Source organism: Thermobia domestica, chromosome 13, assembly GCF_964235325.1.
Source record: "Thermobia domestica chromosome 13, izTheDome1.hap1.1, whole genome shotgun sequence".
NCBI lineage: Eukaryota > Metazoa > Arthropoda > Insecta > Zygentoma > Lepismatidae > Thermobia > Thermobia domestica.
The window spans coordinates 33,290,418-33,313,941 of NC_137466.1; the positions used below are offsets into that span (position 1 = coordinate 33,290,418).

Genomic DNA, 23,524 nt, shown 5'->3' on the forward strand with positions numbered 1-23,524 from the left:
TAAGTTAGTTGATCGATGTGCGCTGTATTTCCAGCAGCTTTTCACAAAACTGCTCATTTGCTGATAATCTTCGTAAATAAAAGGTTGGTCACTCTGCTTTCCTTTGTGATCCAGTTGACTGGAGAAGATCCAAAACAAACCAATGAAATCAGTTACCGTGTCTCACGCAATCCGCTCAATACAGCGACATCTCTGTTTCTAAAGAGTCAACACTTTGACACTTCACGTGCTAACGTTGTCATTTGGACGCCGAACAAGAGAAAGAAGAGAGAAGTTTGTTTGAGCGGAAAAAAAGGGCGTTAATTTTAATGAATCGCAACTAACGTCATCTTATTCAGTTTCAGGTGTGTGAATAAAGCGATATTATCCCCATCTGGCAACAGAGATACGAACTGTAATTAATCTTTGCGGGAATGTTAAAACGAAGTATGATTGAATCAGCATTTCCAAGTAACATAGACTATAATATATGTAAATTCTATATTTTTATTCATTGTTACACAGTTTGTTTTTGAAAGTATTGTTTATCTCCGAAAAAAATGTTAACAATATTTCAGGGAGTTAAATTTTTCGCCTCGTTTTCAATTTTGCTGCCTTTTAGGATTAGGATTTAGATTTCTAGGCTCTCGGCATCTATGGCCATTTAGCCCGTCATGTATGAGGGATGACATCCCTTGGCGAGCACACAATCCAGGCAAAGGGAAGGAAGGAAGCGACCTGGGACCTATAAGTTAGGTATCAGCCCGGCATTTGCCTGATGTGAATTAGGGAAACTCGGGAAAACCTCATTCAGGATAGCGGGCCTGAAAAAAATATTTTACACTTTTTCGGCCGAGTGTCCCCACCGGGAATCGAACCCGGGACCCCTCGCACCGTAAGAGCGTTAGCGACTACTTTACACGGGGCCACTGAGTTTGAAGCAAATGGAAACAGAAATAAAGTCCCGTGTTTTTCCACACGTGAAACTGAATCAGATAACGTTAGTTGCGATTCATTAAAATGAAGAGCCATTTCCATTTTCCACTGAACCCCTCCCCCCTCACAGCTGTACAGAAAACTGACATCGACTAATCAACGTAGCTTTTCGTACTGTAGAAAAAGATACCAAGCTGAGTCAGCGTTTTCGAAAATTATTTCACGTTGAATTTAACATTAGAGTATACAGCCATTTCGATTTTTCGAGTATATGGACCTTTTTCGATTTTAAAAGAACGGTGAGAGATAGAAACGCAATTCTTAGGAATTTCCAAGAGACAATGTTAAATCACATCCAATGGTACTAGAGCAGGTTTCCGGAAAGTTTCAGAACATAGCTTAAATCGGGATGGAATTTGCAGCAAACCCAGTTCCAGCATTAACACACAAGCCAGATAAGACTTCTTGATGCAGTATTTGCTTGAAACGTACGCTTGAAAACACATTGTAAAGTAAAAACAATCGTGAGGTGGAAAAGTAAGCAATTAAATTATCAAATATTTAGGGATGGTACCGAGTCCGAGACTAGTCTCGATCTTGTCTCGGACTCGGCACCATCCCTAATTATAGGCCTTATATCTGGAGAACTACATATAGTGTAGCCAAACCCAAACTATCACTTAACTCAGTATGATGCCCTTATTCCGTAAAAAATACGAAAACTCGATTTAGGGTCCGTTCAAAAACTTTGTGACCCTTGATCCAAAATATATTTTTGGCCAAGATCGCAATCTTTTCATGCATTTTTTTGGGATCATTCCTAAAACTCTTGGTTAAAATAGCAATCTTTTGATCCATTTTCTTGGATCATTCCAAAAATTCTTGTTTGTGTAGATAAGATACATGTACTTTCAAACAAGTTCAGGAAATTCGATCCTGATTTAAGTAATGTTCCGGAAATTTCCGGAAACCTGCTCTAGTACCATTGGATGTGCCTTGATATTGTCTCTTGGAAACTTCCTAAAAACTGCGTTTCTATCTCTTACCGTCTTTTTTTTTAATCGAAAAAAAGTACTTCTGGCCATATACTCTAATGTTAAATTCAACATGCGATAATTTTTGAAAGCGTTGACTCAGCTTGATGATTGAGGTATCTTTTTCTTCAGTACGAAAAGCAATGTTGGTTAGTCGATGTCAATTTTCTGTACAGCCGTGGGGGGTTCAGTGGAAAATGGAAATGGCTCTATTAAATTTCCAAAAAGTGAGCTGAGGCTTTGCATTTGAAAGCCCATTGAGCCCATAGCCAAATGCTATATAGGAAATGCGCATGTTTTCTTTGTCATCAATTCTGCAGCCAGCCCTCCAGTAATATGGTATCTAGTCCATAGTGGATTGTTGTGTATTATTGAGAATCAAAAAGGCACTTAAAAGGAAAAGTTGGGTTTTCAAGGAAGATTTATTACAAACATCTAAGATAAAAGTAAAAATCCTTCTACCACGAAGGAAAGGTTATATATATTATGTTGTTTTCTTGTTTTTATTTATTTATTTTTTAAAAGCTCATTTCAGTAATAAATAACCGCATTTTGCGATGCAAGTTTTTGTTTGTATCTCAGTTCTATTATTTTGAGTAGCAAAGTGAACGCTGATATGTTGAGTTATTGAATGGAACGGGATGTAATAGAAGCACAGAAGAGCATGCAACTAGTTTAATTTCGAGAATGTACCTACAGATGCCAGGGGAAGTTTGTTTGGTATGCGTCATTCCATTATATTGTATGAGAACGGTCAAACTTTTTTCCAGTGTACTCGAAAGTTGGAAAATGTGACATACCATTATGTTCGCCCGAGCCCCTCATATATCAATGATTGCAAATGGTTGAATGTTCCGGAATAATTCTGGAATATCTAGAGTAATTTCAACCGAACTTGGCACATATAAGATTTCCGGTCTGGGGCAAATACTATGCAGGTGTGATAGGGTATACGTTTAACAATAGACCCTCACATATTAGGCAACACTTCGTAATTTAAAATAATGTTGGTTGTCTACATAACAGGGAAAGACTTTCATAGAAATTCGAATCCTTCGGGACAGAGAATGGGTTTAAATAAGCCTATTCACACTGTGCAAGGAACGGATATTTTAGACAGGGCAACTCCAAAGGCGTTGCTCCCTTTTATTTATTTTACTTAGTTCTTTATTTTCAAGTATTTTGCATAAACATATTTTCCTGCCTTGAGATGAACGGGAAGTTTCTTACCGGAAGTTCTTTACACAGTTGTAAACTTCCAAGTTATAGAATACTGTGCATAAGTGTGAGTAGTTTTATAGAACGTCTTTATCCGTGGGACATCTATATTCATCATCAGGTACTGAAGGAGAGATAGCGAGAGAATGATTGCTGCCATGGACTCATCGTTTCAGGAATAGAAACCCCTCTCTACCCTCAGGGTCTATTAACTAATTAAAACGGAAGTGGAAACCCCCTGCAAGTTCTGGTTACAACATTGATCTTTATAGAGCAAAAGAGGTAATAAACGGTGAGGAACGGTTTTGTCATACGAATTTAGGCCGGAGCGGATTAAGGGCGGAGGCAATGGAGCCTAGGCTCCGGGGCCCGCATTCTCAGGAGGCCCCCCAAAATCCCTAATTTTAATACTAAAATATAGCAATCAACTTATATTATAGGCAAATTTGTAAGCTTAATTACACGGAAATTTTAGGTTTGGACTATACGCATAATTATACGGAAAATTTTACACTTTTTTTCCCTTTTACGTTGGTCTACTTACTTTAATTTGGGCTTTCAAATTTCATCCTTTTTTTCACTGAAAAGTATCGATAATTCAAAACGAAATAATTATACTACGTTAATTTAATTGAAATTCATCGTAATTTGGCCCATGACAAACAGCAGTGTGGTAATTGAAAGCGAAGAAAGGGGGAAATTCCCATTCACCTCTGAACACTTTCCAGGAACCTCGTTCCCTTTTGCTTTCTAGGGGGGGAGGGAACTTGGTAATGACATCAAACCTTCATGTGTAATTGCAAAAAAATAAATTTATAAACAAATATGAAATCATCAGTTTATCAGGCTTTAATTGATAATTTATGCACAAGATTCCCTATCGGAGGTGTGGTAGATGAAGTTTCTGTTCTCCATGAGTCGACATTGCCAACTGACATGGTCGATATGGAAAAGATGTTGTATGGTGATAGAGAGATGATACTTCTTGCTGAGTATTTCAAAACTGACCAAGAAAAATCGTTATCAGACTTAAGTCTTATCAGACTAACAAGCAGATTGTCGATTAGGAGTTGCAGAAATTTCTACGTTGGGTAGAAGTATTAACAATTTCCACGACAGAGTCCGAACGGGGATTTCCCCTTATGAATTTACAGATAACTGATATTAGAAATAGACTAAATGCTCAAACATTGTCTACCTTGTTGTTCATCATTGTTAATGGCCCACCGCTAGACAAGCTTAAAGTAGACAAGCTAGTTATTTGTTGGCTGAAGAATGGACATCATTCCGCTGCGGATGATTTACCACGAAAAGTTCTGGAGATCGACAGGAAAGAACCCGATTTCAGATTTGTTTTAAGGTGGAATACAGAATATGTACACATGTATTTCTAATGGCTTATTTGTGTTATTCAACTTTGTACCTAATTTTTAATAAGTCTCTTCTTTTCTTTTTATAAACTAGAAGGTAAACTACTTTGGATAAATATTGATAATAATTGCAATTATGCATATTTGTAACTTAAATTTAACGTGGTGTTTTAGTGACTACACAAATTATAATTATGAGCATACTTTGTTGAGATGCTCTAGAGAGGGTACCCGAGCACCTTTATACGCTATGTAAAACTGGTTTTCAAATCTTTTGTGAGAAAAATACTGTGAATTAAGGAATCATAACCTTTTCCATATTGTACAGGGGTATTTTCCTGCGAATAGAAGTTTCTTTTGGAATGCGTTGAGAAATTAACACATGCAAGAATACTCTCCTAGTACAAGTATATTTTAGGCACACACCAATTCCCCTCCCCCTACCTCGAATTGCTTCAATTTCCTCACTGACAAACACTTTACCATTTTATATTATAAAGGTCAGATCCACCGTTATTGTAACAGAGGGGTGCTTGAGCGATTGACCATAGAAATTCAAACTCCTATTAGTTACAATTGCACAGCCTTGTTTTATTACAAGTGTAAACTTTTTAGTCAGTAGAGAAGAGGCCGTGGATCATGTGTCAGAGTTGATGACGGTGGATTTTAGTGAGTCAGAGTAAGTCACAGTGGATGAGAGTGGTTCATATGATGGGTGGTGGGTCAGAGTGGGTCACGGCGGGTGGTGGGTGCAAGTTTTCATTGATCTACGCCAACTCTACGCTGTGATACCATGCCGTGCCGTGCCGGAGCGCTACTGCTTTCTACGCCATTTCACTTGGTTCCGGTCAATTTCGTGTCGCGCTTCGTGTGCTCCGAAGAAATCCGAAGGATCGCGGCCGACGAACCAGGACCGGGCTGGGCTGGTTTCTCTTCAAGGCGGCCTGTCGGGACACAGTATGTGTAAATTAACTTTAATGGCAGAAAGTAACCATTTCCGGTTACAATATTGATCACTATAGAAGAAAAATGGTAACAAAGCAAGACTCTTTTTCTTTTTTTATGAATTCAGCACAATAATTTAAGAACAAATGCTAGCTCCGCCTTGTACCGAAACGGGAAGTGGTAGGAATTTACTACAACTTCCAGTATCAATATTTATCCCCGTAGAACAAAAATGGTTACAGCTAGCGAGAAGCCGTTTCTCTGGTATGAATTTATAGTCCGAAGAATATGTTCAATTTCGGTTGTAATGCTTCTATTGAAATATAAAGTTGTAGAAAGCCGTTAGTACCTGTTTTATTAACATTGAGCATAGTGAATCCTATATTCGAAAGCCTACTGTGAGAAAATGGCATGAATAGAAAGTTACTAGGAGAAGTCGCCATTGAGTAATCTCATGCATGCGCACTGAGAAAAATCTGTTATCCGGACAGCGGTATATTGTACAATATACGGAATCTATAAGTTTATTACGGAAATCTGTATGGAGCATACGTTATCCGTATGCTACATAGGTACTGTTTTTTTTTTTTTTTTTTTTTTTTTTTTTTGCGTTTACATGTTACCTTATGCCGCTACAGAATGTCTGACATCTAGCTGTCTTCCGTATATTACGTACGTATACGTATGTTACTTACGTCAGTTATATGTTATACGTCCATCTGTATGTGAGATTCTGACTGCCTTTTATACATTTCTTTGTTTCATATGAAAAGTACGTGCAGATGGAGCACTTATATGAGAAGTATTATAAAACATACGATTTCAGTTACACGTCTGCTGCAGAATGTCACATAGGCCCTATAGCAGGGGCGGATCCAGGACCGACTTCTGGAGGGGGCGGTGTGTTGTCATACTGCTACTTTTAAGGGCAAAAAACTTTAGGATGGGTTTTATTTATATATATAAAATAAGAAAGTTTCCTCTTCTGGGGGGGAAATCGCCCCGATCGCCCCCTGGATCCGCCCCTGCCCTACAGTCGTACGTTATGTCCAAAAACTACGGGATTTACGCATGTAACCTATGTTTTACGTACACCACATACGTTATTTCTCTGTGTAGAACAGGTCCATAATGTAGAACAAAATTCACTTATTAAAAAAAAATGTTTACTACAGAGAAATTTGTGAACTCCGTTATAGGAAACTTAGAAACTGCTTCTCTTTTCGTTCAGACCCTGGACGTCTTTGCTTCTCTTTTGTGCATCTCTTCCTCTTTCTTTTCCTCCTTCAAGCTCAATATGTGACAGTGTGTTCCGCAACAACACTCTAAGACAGAAACACGTTGAAACACACTCACACAGACATCACTTGTACGATTTTCTTCTTCCAAAGACACATGTGAGTTCGTACCTCTTTGAACATGGCGGCACTTCTTTGTGACGTCACAAGATATGCCATCTTTGATTGAGGTGTTTAAAGGCTGCTTTTATGGATCACTTGGCGTATCGCGGTTCCTTAAGAAGACCCTTGTCACTGATACTTTTCATGCGCAGTTGAGCGCGGAGACAGCGCTACACAAAAAAATACACATATAAGAATACGTGTGGTGTGTGTGTGGTACATACATACTTATATCTCTTTTTTGTACTCCTACCCCAGTACGAAAATATGTTCTCAAATGTTTAAAGAGTTAGAAATAATTAAACTAACAACCAAGCCTAATCAGCAAACTGTATAATGAAAGGGCTTCTCTTTTAACATATTATGTTGATGTAGTTCCTTTCAAGAAACATAAATATACTTTGTAATATTTAATAATAATAATAATAATAATAATAATAATAATAATAATAATAATAATAATAATAATAATAATAATAATAATAATGTCTCTGTCATCAGCTCTTCGCATAGAAAGCAATTACGTACAGCTAGCAAATTTTGAAATGTACTGAAACCTTTCAATTGTTACGCCGGTTAGGCTAAAGGAGACGGTGATGATGAGAAATGAATGAAATGATGGAATGAAGAAAGTGGTTGGAAACAGGAGAAGCCCGAAATAACCCACACACACGATGTTTGTCCACTACAAAGTTCAACTGGGATCGAATCAAGGACCCCATGTACAAGAGGTAAACGCTATACCACTGAGCCACCACGGCCCCGCCAGCAAATTTTATACACATATATAACTTAAGCAGATCTAATCGCTTACTAAGGCACTTTTGCGATTTTCGACTCGGAGGAGTCAGGTCACAAGTTATTAGTTTTTTTTTTTTTTTTTTCTGGTGGAAATTTTGCGGATTTAACGTTGCGGAACGCCTTTCCTGTATGCGATCCGCATGCTACTTTGGATATGCGGGCTTATAACGAACTGTATGCCCTATGGAACTCGGAGGTTCATGCCACCTTCATAAAAGCTCTCCATTGACTTCTGTTTTTAGCCAACTGGATCCAGTTTCTACTTTGTATTCCTATTTCTGCGAGATTCATCTTAATATCGTCCTCCCATCTGCGCCTAGGTCTTCCTAATAATCGTTTTCCGTTTGGACTTCCTATTCAGTTAAAACTTTAAAAGCGTTCCTACTTTCTTCCATTCTGGCTACATAACCTATTCACCGGAGCCTCCTAGACTTCATGACCATAATAATGATTGGTAAACGGTATAAAGTAGGCAGTTCCTCGTTATGAAGTTTCCGCCATTCCCCATTCCCGTTCCTCTTGAGTCCGAATACTCCTCTCACAAGGGAACATCTTATATTGATAGTAACATTGCCCAATCAAACAATGTGCAATCGATAGAGGAGTGAAGAAAAGTGAGAAATCCAAAATTTTACGGGCCGATACCCAGAAACACAGGAGATACAGAGGAAAGAAGGATTTAGAATCATGTGAAGATAGCAATGCAAAAGATACAGACACAGACACAGAAAGAACTTGAAAATGATTAAAGTAATCAAAATGGCAATTGCACAACAGTATAGGTAAGCAAACATTGTACCCACAGACATGCTCAATAACATCATATGTAATGCAGTGTTGCCAACTGAGCACAAAATTAAGTTTTGTTAAATTGTACAGCAAATTATAACATGTAGAAAATCTAATTATGAGTACAACCATACTTGTGAAGTCGTGATGTACAGTGTTGCCAACATTTGAAAATATGCCTATATGAATAGGCTATATCACATTCAGAGCGCACCAGAATTTTTTGTTGGGAGAGATGCAAGTTTTCAGGGGAGGGGGTGCAATACTAAAAGCACTATGTCTATATAATATTAAACGGGTATTATTCAGTACCCGAAAAGACGATAAGTAAATGTAACATATTTCCACCTATATTTTCAGAGAACAAAATGATAGAACTAGATTGGTTTTATAAGAGAAAGAGTACAAACGAAGTGTAAGATCAAATTTTCATGCTGCATCAATCATTTCACTGTTAAACAAATGAATTTTTATTGAGAAAGTATACTATGTTAAGTTGGGAAGTTTTTGGAGGGGGTCGAGACCCGGTGTACCCCGCGAGAGTGCGCGCCTGTCTACTACGTATGATTTTCGAGACACTTTCTCTGCTTCTGGTCTGATTCTGTAATTATTATTTTGTCTAATACACTATCTATAATATTCTTTGTATACTTGAAACATTTTGACATGATAAATATATTGGGATAGTTAATTTTTTCCTCCATCGCAACAATCTTTACATTCTTGAAGGACAATTTTTAAAAAAAATATATTCTGACATCCTTTTTTAGTGAGGGTTCATAATTTTATTTATTTGAAAATACGACTGTTCTCTTCAGAACTATCATAATCAGAATTTGTGTTTTCTAACGTATTTTGCAACGGACCGAAATTTACGACATCATTTTACGGACCGAAAATGCGCGCTGAAAATACGCTAGTGTATGTTGGCCTTAAAGCAGCAGCAACGAGTTTTTTCAAATTACTCTTAAATTTTGCAACACTACTATGTATTAGACATACTTTTGTTCACCGTTATCCTGTTATCCTGTATATTTACTGTTAACATTTTTTTTTTTACAGGAAACGTAGTTAGACAGCATATAGATAATCACTTAACAGTATTTGTGTTATTTGAAAATGAAAAGGTTGATATGGAGTTAAGAAAACAATATACAGTAATTCCTATGGCATTGGTAATAATGCATATGGGTATGTTTATGTCTGTATAGTATACACACAGTGTAACTAAAATTTCTTATAGCTTACTGATGTAGATACAGTTGAAGATATTTGAATTTATCTATTTAAAAAAAAAGCATTATCTAGATTCACGTTCCTGATAACTTCATTATTTATGTTTATTAGCTTACTTCACCTTTAAAATAATTACTCCTTCAGTAAAGAAGCTTTTAAATTTGCTTTCAGATTTCGTACAACTCATTTTACAGTTGAGAAGCATTCCTTGTGAGTAATTTTTTTTTTTTTTTTTTTTTTTGTAATTTTCAAAGAACTTAAAAAGTTTGTTACTGAATTCTCTCACTCTCTCTGTGTGTATGTGTATGTGAGTGAACTTTGTGGTGGACAAACACCGTGTGCGTGGGTTTTCTCGGGGTTCTCCCGTTTCCTCCCACTTTCTTCATTCCACCATTTCATTCATTACTCATCATCACCGTCTCCTTTAGCCTAACCGGCATAACCGTGGGACATAAAACTCAAAGATTGCATTTCATTTTCACTTCTCTCTCTCTTTCTCTGTGTGTGTGTGTGTGTGTGTGTTATTTGTGATTTTTTTTTTTTTAATCTTGAGCCCTCCATTCGACAGAGCATCAAAAACTATTTCAAAGAAGTGATGGAATTTTTCGCGTCACTCTTAGCCTACCATTTTCGAGATACTAACCAAAAAAGTTCTGGTTTCGGGAGATCATATCTCGGGAACCGTAAGTCATAGACAGATGATATTTTGCGAATTTTTCAATTTTGAGTCCTTCATTTTGAGCACTTGTCTTCGTAAAACAACGTATCGTGGAACCTCTTAAACAAAAAACATGTGGAAAAAATTTAGTACCGGGACTCATGGAAATTATAAATGGATATATAAATTACAAGAATTGTTTAATGAGTATAATAATAAAGTACAGAGAACAATTGGTATGAAGCCTGTGGAACTTAATAAGAAAAATTAATCCCTTTAAAGTTTGTTGTGGCAATGCTCTTGGAGCATTCTCAACTGGTTAACTCTATCTAGGTACAATTAATTAGTTCGTTAATGTGTATTTATGTCCTTCGTCAACAGCAAGGCTGAATAGGACAAGACCAATAGTTTAAAGTAGGATCTGGACCACTGTAGAGTTCTCAAACAGGGAAGCGAACCAAAGACATTGTGCAACAAAGTTTACTGGATTTGGGACGAAGTTTTCAAATATAGATCGTTGTTGGTTGAAGTTCCCATCTCTTTCAGCACCGAGGCCATATGAGACGTAAACCTACAGTTTAAGGTAAATCCGAACCAACGTAATGCATTCAAATTTCAATGGTCTCTCGCCGGGAGTTGAACCCGAGAGTTTGTGCACTTGTTCTAACCACTAGATCAACACGAAGGGTCTCTTCAGATGTAGAAACAAGAGCTTTATATCTTTCAGTCGATTATACGTGTTAGCCTAAAGGAGACATATGATTAAGGCAAGTGAATGATGATGGAAGAATTGGTGGAATGAGAACGTGGAAGGAAATGGTAGTATCCTGAGAAAACATATGGACACGATGTTGTCCAGCACAAACTTACGTGACCTGGGATCGAAACCAGGGACCCCGCGCACCAGAGGTAAGCGCTCTATCACTGGGCCACCATGCCGCCCAGAAACAGAGGTGAAATCCAATAGAAGGACATGGTTTACCGTATTTAAAAGAAAAAAAAATCAACTTTCGATTGCAATACTTAATTGCTTACAACGAGTTTCATTCTGTGTGTTCTGTACAAGCCATCAACAAACCAGAGTTAACATCTTAGAAAACACTGTACAGATCAGAAACTTGCTTTTGGAACGGCGAGTGGTTGAAAATGTAGGTCAGTTATGCAGTCAATTTATTCAGAATTTTATGTTCTGTTTGTAAGTTCATTTTGTAAGAAGCTTCTGACAATAGAATCGTTTTGACAGTACTTTGTTAGGACACAATAATGAAGAAAGCACGAGATTGGAAACATATGCGAGGCACCCCTCCCTACACTTCTTAGACAACCAGAGGAATTTCAACAGCAGTGTTTTGTGGTCAGATCAAATAGTTGGCTTTTCATTTGGCTAGTTAACGGTGTCTCTGTTTGTGCTGGGTTGGTTGTAAGACGATAAACGTTTCTTTTGCCCATTCAGCAGGGGAGGTGATCGATCACTCGGCGTTGTCAACGGGTGATTGACAGACGCCCAGCCCCAACACTTCTTCAACTGAAGAAACCAATGATTGCTCTTTCACGAGACCACACAAACACATTCAAATACCAACAAAAAGGATTAAATATCTGAAAGAAATAAAAATATTTTTCGGAATGTTAGCAGTATTACAAAGGAATGTAATTTAACAACACTTTTCGAGGACTTAGAAAATGCCTTCATGTTTTCAGTCAGTGGGTTTTCAGCTTCTTAGTACATTGTACGGTTACGTAGTTCAATCAGGCTTCAAATACCCTAATGTTTTCACAAAAGTGGAGAAGCGAGGGGAGGGCCCAGAAGAGTCGAGCCATCTTGCCCTAAGTCTAAAATACAATAATGTACACGTCGTTCTTACTAAACCATATTTTGATAAATGTAAAGGATATTTTCTTTTCAACCCCACCCACCTCTTAATCATAGATTTTGGTTGCATTACTGTTTAATACCTAGTGTCTTTTTTTTTTCAATAATTACAAAAAAAAAAAAAAAAAAAAAAACTTTACTGAAATTAAAACTTAGTTTCATCATACAAGCTTTCTAGGTTAAGGACAAAGGATGCTAGAATTACCCAAAACACAAAAAGTTGAGGCTGTATTGTGTCGAAAAACATTGTGAAATTGATGTCTCGTCTTGGAAAGTGTATAAGTTTCTATTGAAAAAGCTGTTTCGTGTGATAGACAGCCCTGAGGAAGACGATACTATAAGAGGATGATGAAAGAATTAATGAACAGAAGAATGTTGATCAAAATGGAAAGGAAATCGTATGTAGAATCGTGGCGTACGCAGAATATGTTCAAGGGAAGGGGATCCAAGCACTGAATCTCAAATAAGTTCCGGGCTCGTGTGATTTTTGTATGATATACTACAAAACACACATGATATACGTGTGATTTGTATGTACTATATATTCTATATGTTCGTTTTGCCATACTATCTTTCCATAATAAAACTCCGAATCCCCCGTTGAACACTGCAATAGAGGAAACTATTTTCCTTGAGTACAGGTTAAGTCAAAATGATGGACCCGATTTCAGAAATGTATTCTGTGAAATCTGATAAACATATGTTATTGTGAGACTTGCACTTCGAAAGGTGCACTTTCAAAGTTTAATTTCCACGCAGTGTTTCAACTTTCTATCGCTAAGAGTCAGCAGCGAGCATGAAATGAACTGCTGATATTGGTAGCAACATGCTAAAAAAGGTATCGAGCATAAAATGAACTGCTGATATTGGTAGCAACATGCTACAAAAGGTATCGAGCATAAAATGAACTGTTGATATTGGTAGCAACATGCTACAAAAGGTATCGAGCATGGAATGAATTGCTGATATTAATAGTAACATGCTACAAAAGGTACCGGTATCGAGCATGAAATGAATTGCTAATATTGACAGCAACATGCTACAAAAAGTATCGAGCATGAAATGAACTGCTGATATTGATAGCAACATGCTACAAAAGGTATCGAGCATGAACTGAATTGCTGATATTAATAGCAACATGCTACAAAAGGTATCGAGCATGAAATGAATTGCTAATATTGACAGCAACATGCTACAAAAGGTATCGAGCATGAAATGAATAGCTAATATTGACAGCAACATGCTATAAAAGGTATCGAGCATGAAATGAATTGCTGATATTGATAGCAACATGCTACATAAGGTATGGCAAGAGATAGACTATCGACTTGATGTGTGCCGTGTTACAGGAGGTGCTCACATGGAACACTTGTGATATGTTTGAAGAAAACTTCGACAATTTAACTTTGTTAGCGTATGTCCCACAATAACATATGAAGTAACGCGCATACTACTTATAATAATAATAATAATAATAATAATAATAATAATAATAATAATAATAATAATAATAATAATAATAATAATAATAATACTTTTCCCATATACATTCATGACTAAATTAAGATGACCGCCTCGAGTTCACAGCGTTAACGATGCATGTTTCAGGAATGAGCAAATATATTGGATAATAAATAAATTTTGAATAATTGCTATGAAGTGTGTGTGTCAACAAAGTATCTACCCGAATTACATGTAATGAAATGGAACTCTTCAATTCACTGAGTTGATTTGCGTTCCCCATACAAAAAAAGGGGGAAGCGGCGGAAAGGAGAGAGGGGGAGGGAAGAGTGTTAAGATTCAACACACAATTACCCCTACCACCAACGATGAGGTGAATGTTAATGGCGACCGTTTGACAGTGGTAAAAACACGAGTGCGAACTGACATGAAGTGAGGGAAGCCAATGCGCGCTGGCTGGCTGGCAAAGCTCCCAGATATTTCTGATTAATTGACGACAAAGTGCCGTTGAAAAGAAGCGCCCTCCGACAGCCAAGTGTTCCAAGCTCTAAACGAGAGAGAGAGAGAGAGAAAATAGCTACATCGCAATAAAAAGTGAAGGAAAAAAAAACTTTAATCTGAAGTAAGCATGAACAGTAAAACGCCAACTACGAACATACTTGTGATTATTATCCATTTTCTGTCATAAAGTTCATGTCCTTATTTATTATTTTTTTGTATTTGAAGTTCCTTTCCAGCAACGAACTGATCATTTTTCTCGATTAAAGATAAGCTGAACATCTTTTTAGAAATGACATATTCTCTAATACCATATCGTGAACTGGGCTCAGTGGTACCGATTGGTGTACTCGAGCGGGCTGCAGCGTTACGCTGACGATTATGAGACAAAATCATACGGTATTCGGGTCCCATTGTAGAGGATGGTTTGGTTTTCAACTGTTCTCTGCGGTTCTGTGATCGTGCCAAAGTCGCGTCCAGTAGTCTGAGAAGTGTGAAAGAGAGAACTTCAGAATCAGGAAGTTTTTTTTTTTTTTTTTTTTAATGGTAGAATGCTCACTTCTCGTGCAATAGGTCCCTAGATCGATTTCTGGCTGCGTGAGTCTGTGGTGAACAACATCCTCTCCGTGTCCCGTGTGGTTTCTCAGGGTTCTTCTATTACCTCCAACTTTCCCATTCCACTACTTACTTCATGAAAATGAAAAACAAATAAATGTGAAACATTTCAGTTTAACGTCCCTCGATTATGCCCTTTAGGCTAAGGGATATGATAATTATAGCTAGTGAATGATGATGGAAGGATTAGTAGAATGAGAATGAGGGAGGAAACGAGAGTATCCCGAGAAAACCCTTAGACACGACGTTGTTCACCATAAACTTATTGCCGGGGATCGAACCAACGACCCCATATACCAGAGGGCTTTACCACCTAGCCACTGTGCCCCCTACTTACTTCATAATTAATCACTTCCATTAATCATGTCTCTCCTTAAGCGTAAAGGGCATAGCCACAAAATGTTAAAGTTTTTATTTTATTTAATTTTCAGTTCATACTTTTATTTATTTATTTGCAGATCTGTATATAGAACAGATTTATTTATGCTTGGCAGTAAATATATAGCTATTAAAGGACATATTCATATTTTGGAACGTGTACAAATGCTGAAAATACTTTGTTTAAAAAAAATCAGTCTTGTTATATAATTGATAATTTACGAATAGGAGCACAAAGAAACATTTCCATTGGTTAAATCTGGATTTCTAATTTTAAACAATAGAAGAGTGAAAAACATAGTGATACCACGATGGCGATCACTAAGAACAAAGTGAGAGAACGCTCATCTTTGGTGCATGAAGTCCCTGGTTCGTCTCCATCTCTCGCGAGTAGACTGTGTGGTGAACAAAGAATGTTTTGTACGTTTTCACTAGGTTATCCTGTTTCCTTCGACTTTCTTCATTTTACCATCTTATTAGAATCAGGCTAGTGGGCCTTATAACTACGAGTGTTGTACCAAAAGTAAGGTTCCCATATTTTTTATCAATAGAAAACATTGTTTATTGTTATTAATTTATACATCGTTCGAAAGCTTACACTGTTGTCTATTTTTCAACATAGTCTCCATTTTTTCAACACACTTTTGAAGACAGTGCTCCAGCTTTTGTATTCCTAAGTCGAAAAAGTCTCCCGCCAATCCGTTGAGGAAGCGTATGACCTCTGCTCGGACTTCATCGTCGCTCTTGAAGCGTTTGCCACCTAAGTGGTCCTTTAGCTTGGGGAAGAGGGAAGGACAAGTTCACGGACAGTGACCCTCCGATCTTTGAGCAGCTCACTGTTGTTCTTCTTGACAATCGCATCCGACACCGGCGGTCTTCCACTTCGTTCTTCATCGTGAACTTCGGTGCGACACTCAGCAAAAGCCCTGCACCATTTGCGGACGTGCTGCACGGACATGCATTCTTCACTATAAACCTCAATCAGTTGCCAATGAATCTCCACGGGCGGTAACTTCCTTGCGTGGAGAAACCGGATTACTGCCCGAACCTCGCGCTTGGCGGGAGCGGCGATCAACACTTCCATCTCTGACGGCTGCCAAGCGAACACTGAGCGACCTGAAAAAATGGATACTACGTTGAAAAATAGACAACAGTGTAAGCTTTCGAACGATGTATAAATTAATAACAATAAACAATGTTTTCTATTGGTAAAAAATATGAGAACCTTACTTTTGGTACAACCCTCGTATGTAATGATATTAGGATCACGCTAGATTGTAATGTTATTAGAATCACTTGTTTAACAGGGAAATGATTATTGTAGCATGAAAATTTGATCTTACACTTCATCGGTATTCTTTCACTTATAAAAACAATTTAGTTCTATCATTTTTGCTGCAAATATAGATGGAAGTATTTTACAATTATTTATCCTATTTTCGGGTTCAGAACAATATCCGTTCAATACCACATAGACATAGTGGTTTGCAGTATTGGACCCCCTCGCAACGAAAAATTTGGATGCGCGCCTGCTCAAACGAGAATGTCGCCAGAGTTATTAATCTCACATATCTGCAACAGTTAGAAGCTCCTGTTGATCACACAGTTACAGGAGTGGATGCATCCTGCTGAAAGGATTTTTAATTTGTGACGGACACAAACTCAACATACAGGTCCCCTAGATTGGCATTCAATTTTAAGCGCTAACCTATGAGGTGTTTTCCGAGCCGTCATGAAAATGGAAATCCCTCTGGTGGCAGGTCTGGACTGTAAGGTAGATGTTCCACCTTATAATAAACTTTCAACAGAAGATCGCTCATTGAATGACATCAGGGGTTATATTCCACATACATAGCAACTACTGTTTAACGAGGATGTGCCCCCAACAATGCCACATACAACCAGCGTCTAGTTTATAGAGGAAATCATGTTTTAATTGATTAGTCCTTGGACTACGTATGATATTTAATAGAGTTTATATTTAAGTAACGTGTCATGACATATTTATAACAAAGTTCTTGTTCTGTTATTTATGACCTACCTTTTTCCTGACAAATTCGAATCGAGACACAGCTTTTCCAATGGAGAAATATATTTTTCAAGTCGTCACTTTTACAGCACATTTTCGAGACAACCTCAAATCTTGTCTCGTACGCATTCCTACTCTTGGTTCTTTACTATGCCCCTTAGGGTACAATTTTTTTATATAGTTAGGATTCTGTTATACTATAGACGAATATTATTAACTGTAGAATATGTGCTATTTACTGTAACTTTCTTGCGAGTCACACCATAACAATTTTCTGTTCCTGTACTCAATCATGACCATAACAATCTCATCACACAATCGTGAAAGATAACAAGATCATAAATTATCTGTCAACCATGGATTCGACAATTGTTTACATGCGTTATATGCGTTTGTCATGTTTGCCGGCGTTTTCTTCTGAATAAATTTGGATAGAGTAATTTAACCTTTGCGTTACATTTATATGTTTATGTGTTCTGTAAATTTTTAAGGCAATCATTCAAAACTTTGCAGCACGTTTTAGGAGAAAATTTCGCCATGGAACACAAATCGTTATCTATAGTACATAATTTATTTATTTATTTATTCAATTTCTTCACGAAGCATTTGAATTTACTTTACGGATACTACGTGGATCGCAGTTTTGAACTGTAGCCATACACTATCGGATTGTAAATATTGCTAATGGAAGACTCCCATTTTTTTTTTTCATTTTTTCATTCAAATATTTCCCTCAATTACTACAATTTTTCGTTTTGATTCTTGTTATAGGGTCTAATAGAATTGGCCATGTTTTCAAGGAAACAAAGGCTTCTGAAGTCAATGTTTTAGAATCATACTTAATAATTATGAAATCATGTTTGACATCTTTAAAATTATTTGTTTATTTGGAAAGTTTTTCTGCACATTTTACATATCAACAATTTAACAATATTTTTCTTTCTCATGATCTTTATGTTGTAAATATTAGGTGCCCCTAACACTGAAGTCACTTTGAGAAACTATATTAATATAGGCAAGATCGGAAAATGATTCAAATTGTTATTGTGTTATGTCAATTGAAAATTTACCTGTGTTTCCACTTTGTTTTGCAGGTTCAGACGTCGACGCGAGAACTAGTCATATTGGATCACCTCATCACCACCGATCGAGTGATACCAACCCAGTGTCTCCAGGGGACAGCACCACAACACACTCGCAGAAATTCCCATCATCTCTCGACCGAAAAGACAGCGGTAAGTCATCGTCGGGTAAAGAGGGTAAAGTCGGTGACAACTCCGGCCCAACTTCCAGTACCGGTAAAACTCGACGGCGGCGTACTGCGTTTACAAGCGAACAACTATTAGAACTAGAGAAGGAATTTCACGCAAAGAAGTACTTAAGTTTAACGGAGAGATCACAAATAGCTCACAGTTTAAAACTTAGCGAGGTTCAAGTGAAAATATGGTTCCAGAATAGACGAGCAAAATGGAAGAGAGTAAAGGCTGGACTAACTTCAGGTTCCAGGGCTTCTGGAGGGAGTAACGGAGGCTCTGGAGGTGGAACTAAGATTGTGGTTCCCATTCCTGTGCATGTAAATAGATTTGCCATTCGTAGTCAGCATCAACAACTGGAGAAAGCAGGACTTCAACCAAATGCTAGCAACCCTTTACACGCAGGACTTCACGGGTTTCGGTCCTTGGCGCAATGTTCTCCAGTGGCACCACTAAACAAAAGCTGAGCCATTAAACCTATTTTAGGAAGTGTTATAATTTGGTGCATGTGTTGCTTATTTTTATGTGCGGCGAGAAGATAATGCATTGTGTTCTTTTCCGTACAAGTGATCTTCATTTGTTTACGAGGAATTACCACATAACGCTAGTGGTAATGTAGATATGAGTGTGTGTGAGTGTCTGTTATATGCTAGTACGGTGCTACGAAATGTGTTCTAGAGAAACATTACGAAAATTGCCTGTAAAATACGTCATTACAGTTTTATCTAATACCAACAGTGACATCTTCTGGCGATTTAATGAATCAGATAAGGTAATGGCGGGGGACTTAAAAGATGTAATGGCTTTTAAAGACAAATTGCGATAGTTTGGATTTTCTTTTAAATCAATGTGTCTGGCATGTGACATAAAATTGTATATTTAAACTCTCATAGTACTTAAACTGATTAAAAGGCCAGTCGTACATGGACGAGTCAATATATCACACACAATGTCTTGTAAAGAATGTGTTCTCAAATGCCAATAAAATAGTAAACAATGAAATTGTTTTTAAATATGTAGTATAATCTTTATTCAATCTTAAATTTCATAACTTATTATGGTTCAGTATCTAAAAACTTACCAAATATCTCCTTCTTAACATGTATAATTTTATAAAGTTGAATTTGGTTTCATTATTGAATTTATTCAAAAACTGCTAATTCTTTAGTTGGTATGTATATGTTATACTTTTCTTATGCTATGTTATTAGTAGCATTAAAATAATTCTTTTCACTAAATGAGTTCGTGTCGATTTCATAATAATGTCACGAAGCGTAAATATACATGTTACATAACAACTAAACATTGGTTTCTATTGAAAAGGGATATCGAATACGATTTCCGAATTTTTCAAAGAAAAAAAAAAGAAATATTTTGATTTTTAAGGGAGAAAAAAGGAAAATATGTGTTATTCAGAATTTACATATAACAAACACATACAAAGTTTCACATTGTAACGTAGAATACTTCTAATTGAAAATTGGTACAGTTTCATTAACTCTCGCACCAGGGGCGTACGCAGGGGGTGGGTACTGAGGGTCCGGAACACCCCGAAATCCCGACTTTTTTTGTGAATGTAGTCTACTTTTAGGGTCGATTTTAGAAATTTTCATATAATTTAGCCTCAAATTGTATTTTGATCCCCCGAAACGCTTTAGACCCCCCGGAATAAATTCCTGCGTACGTCCCTGCCTTGCAGTACTAACGGGGGAGGGGGTACCTTATGCCCAGCACAATGTATTTCTTGTAATTACTCTTCTAATCGTTTCTTTAAAATTATACATATGTATGTTATTGCTTAACGTGTTCAGCTAAAGCATATACCTTACGGTGCACAGTGGACCACATGCAGAATCTGACTAGAAAAAAATTAGTACTTCAACTATACATGCAATATATGGTCACTATACCAGCAAAATTATTACTCGGTGGCGTTAGTAACCATAATATATGCAAAACAACTGAAAAACAATGCGTAAGAGAGAAATAATGAGCAAAAAGCTAAAATATAAAAAAGACAAAAATAAATTAGCCAAATGGAACAATATGTACTTTACCTGCAAAGATTGGAGAGAGAAATCGTCTAATCTTCTTTCAGAGCCCTAGAACTCATCATTGTAGTCTTTATTCTTGCCATCTAAATCGTTATTATTATTATTATTATTATTATTATTATTATTATTATTATTATTATTATTATTATTATTATTATTATTATTATTATTATTATTATTATTATATTATTATTATTATTATCGACGTCATCGTCACAATCATAATCACAATTACCACTAAAGCGGTCATGACCATGTCCTACTTCACCTCCCTGAGATGTTGCACATTTAGTAGCAGGTTCTGTAAGCAACTTCCTGACATCAAGGGGGAATGAGTTTTTGTTTCGAAAAGGAGATTGATTAGAAATGATAATATCGGGCCTGAGTAGGAGCATGTGCAATACATTGCGAATGTTCTCTTTGCGAGAAGTATTTCTTGTATGAGCTGCCCTATTTGTTTTCATGTGTTTATACGTTGCTTCTTGAGTTTCCTCGAAGAACATTCCGATAGGAAAAATGTTGACTCAATAATTCTTCCTTCATGGATTTGAATTTTATGAACAGAAACCGGCATGAAGAATCATGGATATAGACTAAGATACAGTACGTTAATTGGAAAATCACATGATATAGTTCGCAATATAATACCAAATCGCCGAATCAGTTCTTCATTAATTCCTGTAATCTCAGCGGATTATGATGGATCTTGAAAGAAAAGCCGCACTGTATTTCCATCATTAGAATTTCCTATTCCTCCAGGTGTAGGCTGATCTCAACTAACCCGTTTTTCTCGGAATTTGCTCCTTCCGGTGCAGAGAATTTGACTTTGTTGTAGGGATACCCAATCTGCAATTTTTAAATGTCCAACCGATAAGCTATGTGAATTAGGCATTCGAAAAATCGGATCCAAGCATGTAAGGAGATTCCAAATCCATATCTGCTAACATCTATTTCTTTTGTTCCTTATTCAATATTGTTCATAGTCTTAGGAGTAGATCCACATATATAGCACGTTTGAGAGGAAGTTTCTATAACAGCGTTACACATCTTCCCATCCACCATTGTGAATACAAGTTCAGGGATAACAATTACCTCCTTCTTCTGAATTAGTACATTAGTAGACTTTAAATTATGTACTTGCGTTTCCATTGAACGTACATCCTTTCTTAACAGTTCAGTTGTCTCTTTTTGGCACAAGAATTTAATGAGTCGACAAAATCTAAGCGACGATGCTCTGGGATTTTGATACAAGAGTGCTTTATCAACCTTCCTATCCGATGTTGAATACAACTGTAAGGGAACGAAGGCGAGAGCAAAAATATATTAATCAATATATACACTGTTTGATTCATCTTCTGTTTGAATTTTCTGCTTATAGACACTATGACAACTGCTTCCATCGCAACCCCTCTTACACACTAATTTCAATATGTCTCCATCTCTGATGCACTATTTAATACCATCTTTCTGTAAAGTCACAATGCGATCAATTGTCTGATCTATTATTGCTTGTGAATGAACTTCGGCTGACATGTCAGTTACTATAATAATCTCTTCTCTGGGATAACACTTTAATTTTGCTTCCCGCACCACATTATACGAAGGATATATGTCACAATATTTTGCCTTTGCACCTACTCTCAAATTGGTATGTTGTCTCTTTGATAAGGCGTTATCTACAATAAGTGCTACGGCTTCGTCCGGAGAATAAGTGTTTGGATAGAGTTTTGGCGAATGATAAGCCTTTCTGTGTTCCGTTGCTCTCTTAGGTGTCATTTGAATGCTATCTCCTAATACAACTGCGGCATCTCTTTTTCTACCAGTTCTCAATGACCTTGGGTAGCCAACACCAGCTTTTGCTTAGAATGCTTTGTAACACGTGGCTGTACAAGGTTTTTCTTCGACTTCATTCAGGAAACTTCGAAGGGTTTACTAGGTCTGCCTGACTTGCTTGTTGAAGGCCTATGTTTTTGGCTTTGAGAGGTCGTTTTGAAAGCAGTAACCACGTTATCAGAGAACTTCATATATCCTTCCAGCCAATCACTGTATTTGGATAAAAATCTATCAGTCATTCTATTACACAGCTTCCAACACTTCTCGAAATCTCCTTTGAAGACACTTAAAATCACTTTCACACTGTAAAGAGCATCCACAGAAACGGTTTTCATTCCAATTTGTTGGCAAAATAATTGTAAAGGGCTTCGTTGGATGGTTTAGAACACGACATCTCGTACAGGTTCTTCCGCGTCACGACGAGCATGTCCGGCTCACTACACCTATCTTTGAAAATAAGATAATTATAAAAAGCAGGCAAGAGTGGGCAGTAGATTACAACTGTATTTCGAAATATATATATGAAACTACACCATGACGAAAGATCTCGATACAGAGATATACGTACATTGTTAAATGTAAGTTTAAATTTCCAATAGCAGTTTTTTACTAGTAATTACTTCCCCTCTCTAGAGATACTTTACAGAAAAGCAGCATAAACCAATTAAATAAAACTTTAGTCAAACAGCAAGTACATATACATACCTGTACTCATAGCTTATTTCAGGAACGTTCCTTGCCTTTTCACATGTATAATTAAACCACAAACCTTATGTTCACACCATTCCAATTCAGCGCACTGCAAAGCACATAATGAACTATCAACTTTGGCGTGCTGCTATCACCACTTACAGGCTGTTATCCGTGTTTACTGATACGCACCCAGAAACCTTGGTTATCACTTAAAACAACTGTGCTGTTTGAATATAGATTAGACATAGTTGCAAAAACTACTTTTTTCCAGTTAGATTCTGATTCTCGCCCACAGTGTGGTGGTGCAAATTGAATGTTAGTGTGTCTCATAAATTTGCTATTTTAAGTTGGTGAGCACCAAATACCACCCTCGCCATTGATAGGATATGTGACTGACATTTTGAAGTGTCACTCCTGGATGACGGTATAATAGATAGCTGTTAGTATATTTTGTGTATCGGTCATTTTAGT

General features: G+C 37.0%; 1 protein-coding gene across 3 annotated transcripts in view; it reads left to right on the top strand.

The window, feature by feature from the left end:
• Positions 1 to 19,565, top strand: part of unpg (homeobox protein unplugged) — a 185,249-nt gene extending 165,684 nt beyond the window's left edge. For 2 of the 3 annotated variants that reach the window (XM_081735600.1, XM_081735601.1), the window contains one exon: positions 18,315 to 19,565. In XM_081735600.1, coding sequence (XP_081591726.1) covers positions 18,315 to 18,940 — 626 coding nt within the window. In that variant the 3' untranslated portion in view covers positions 18,941 to 19,565. The remainder of the gene's footprint in view (positions 1 to 18,314) is intronic. The other variant, XM_081735599.1, reaches the window with a different exon arrangement.
• Positions 19,566 to 23,524: the final 3,959 nt, after the last annotated feature.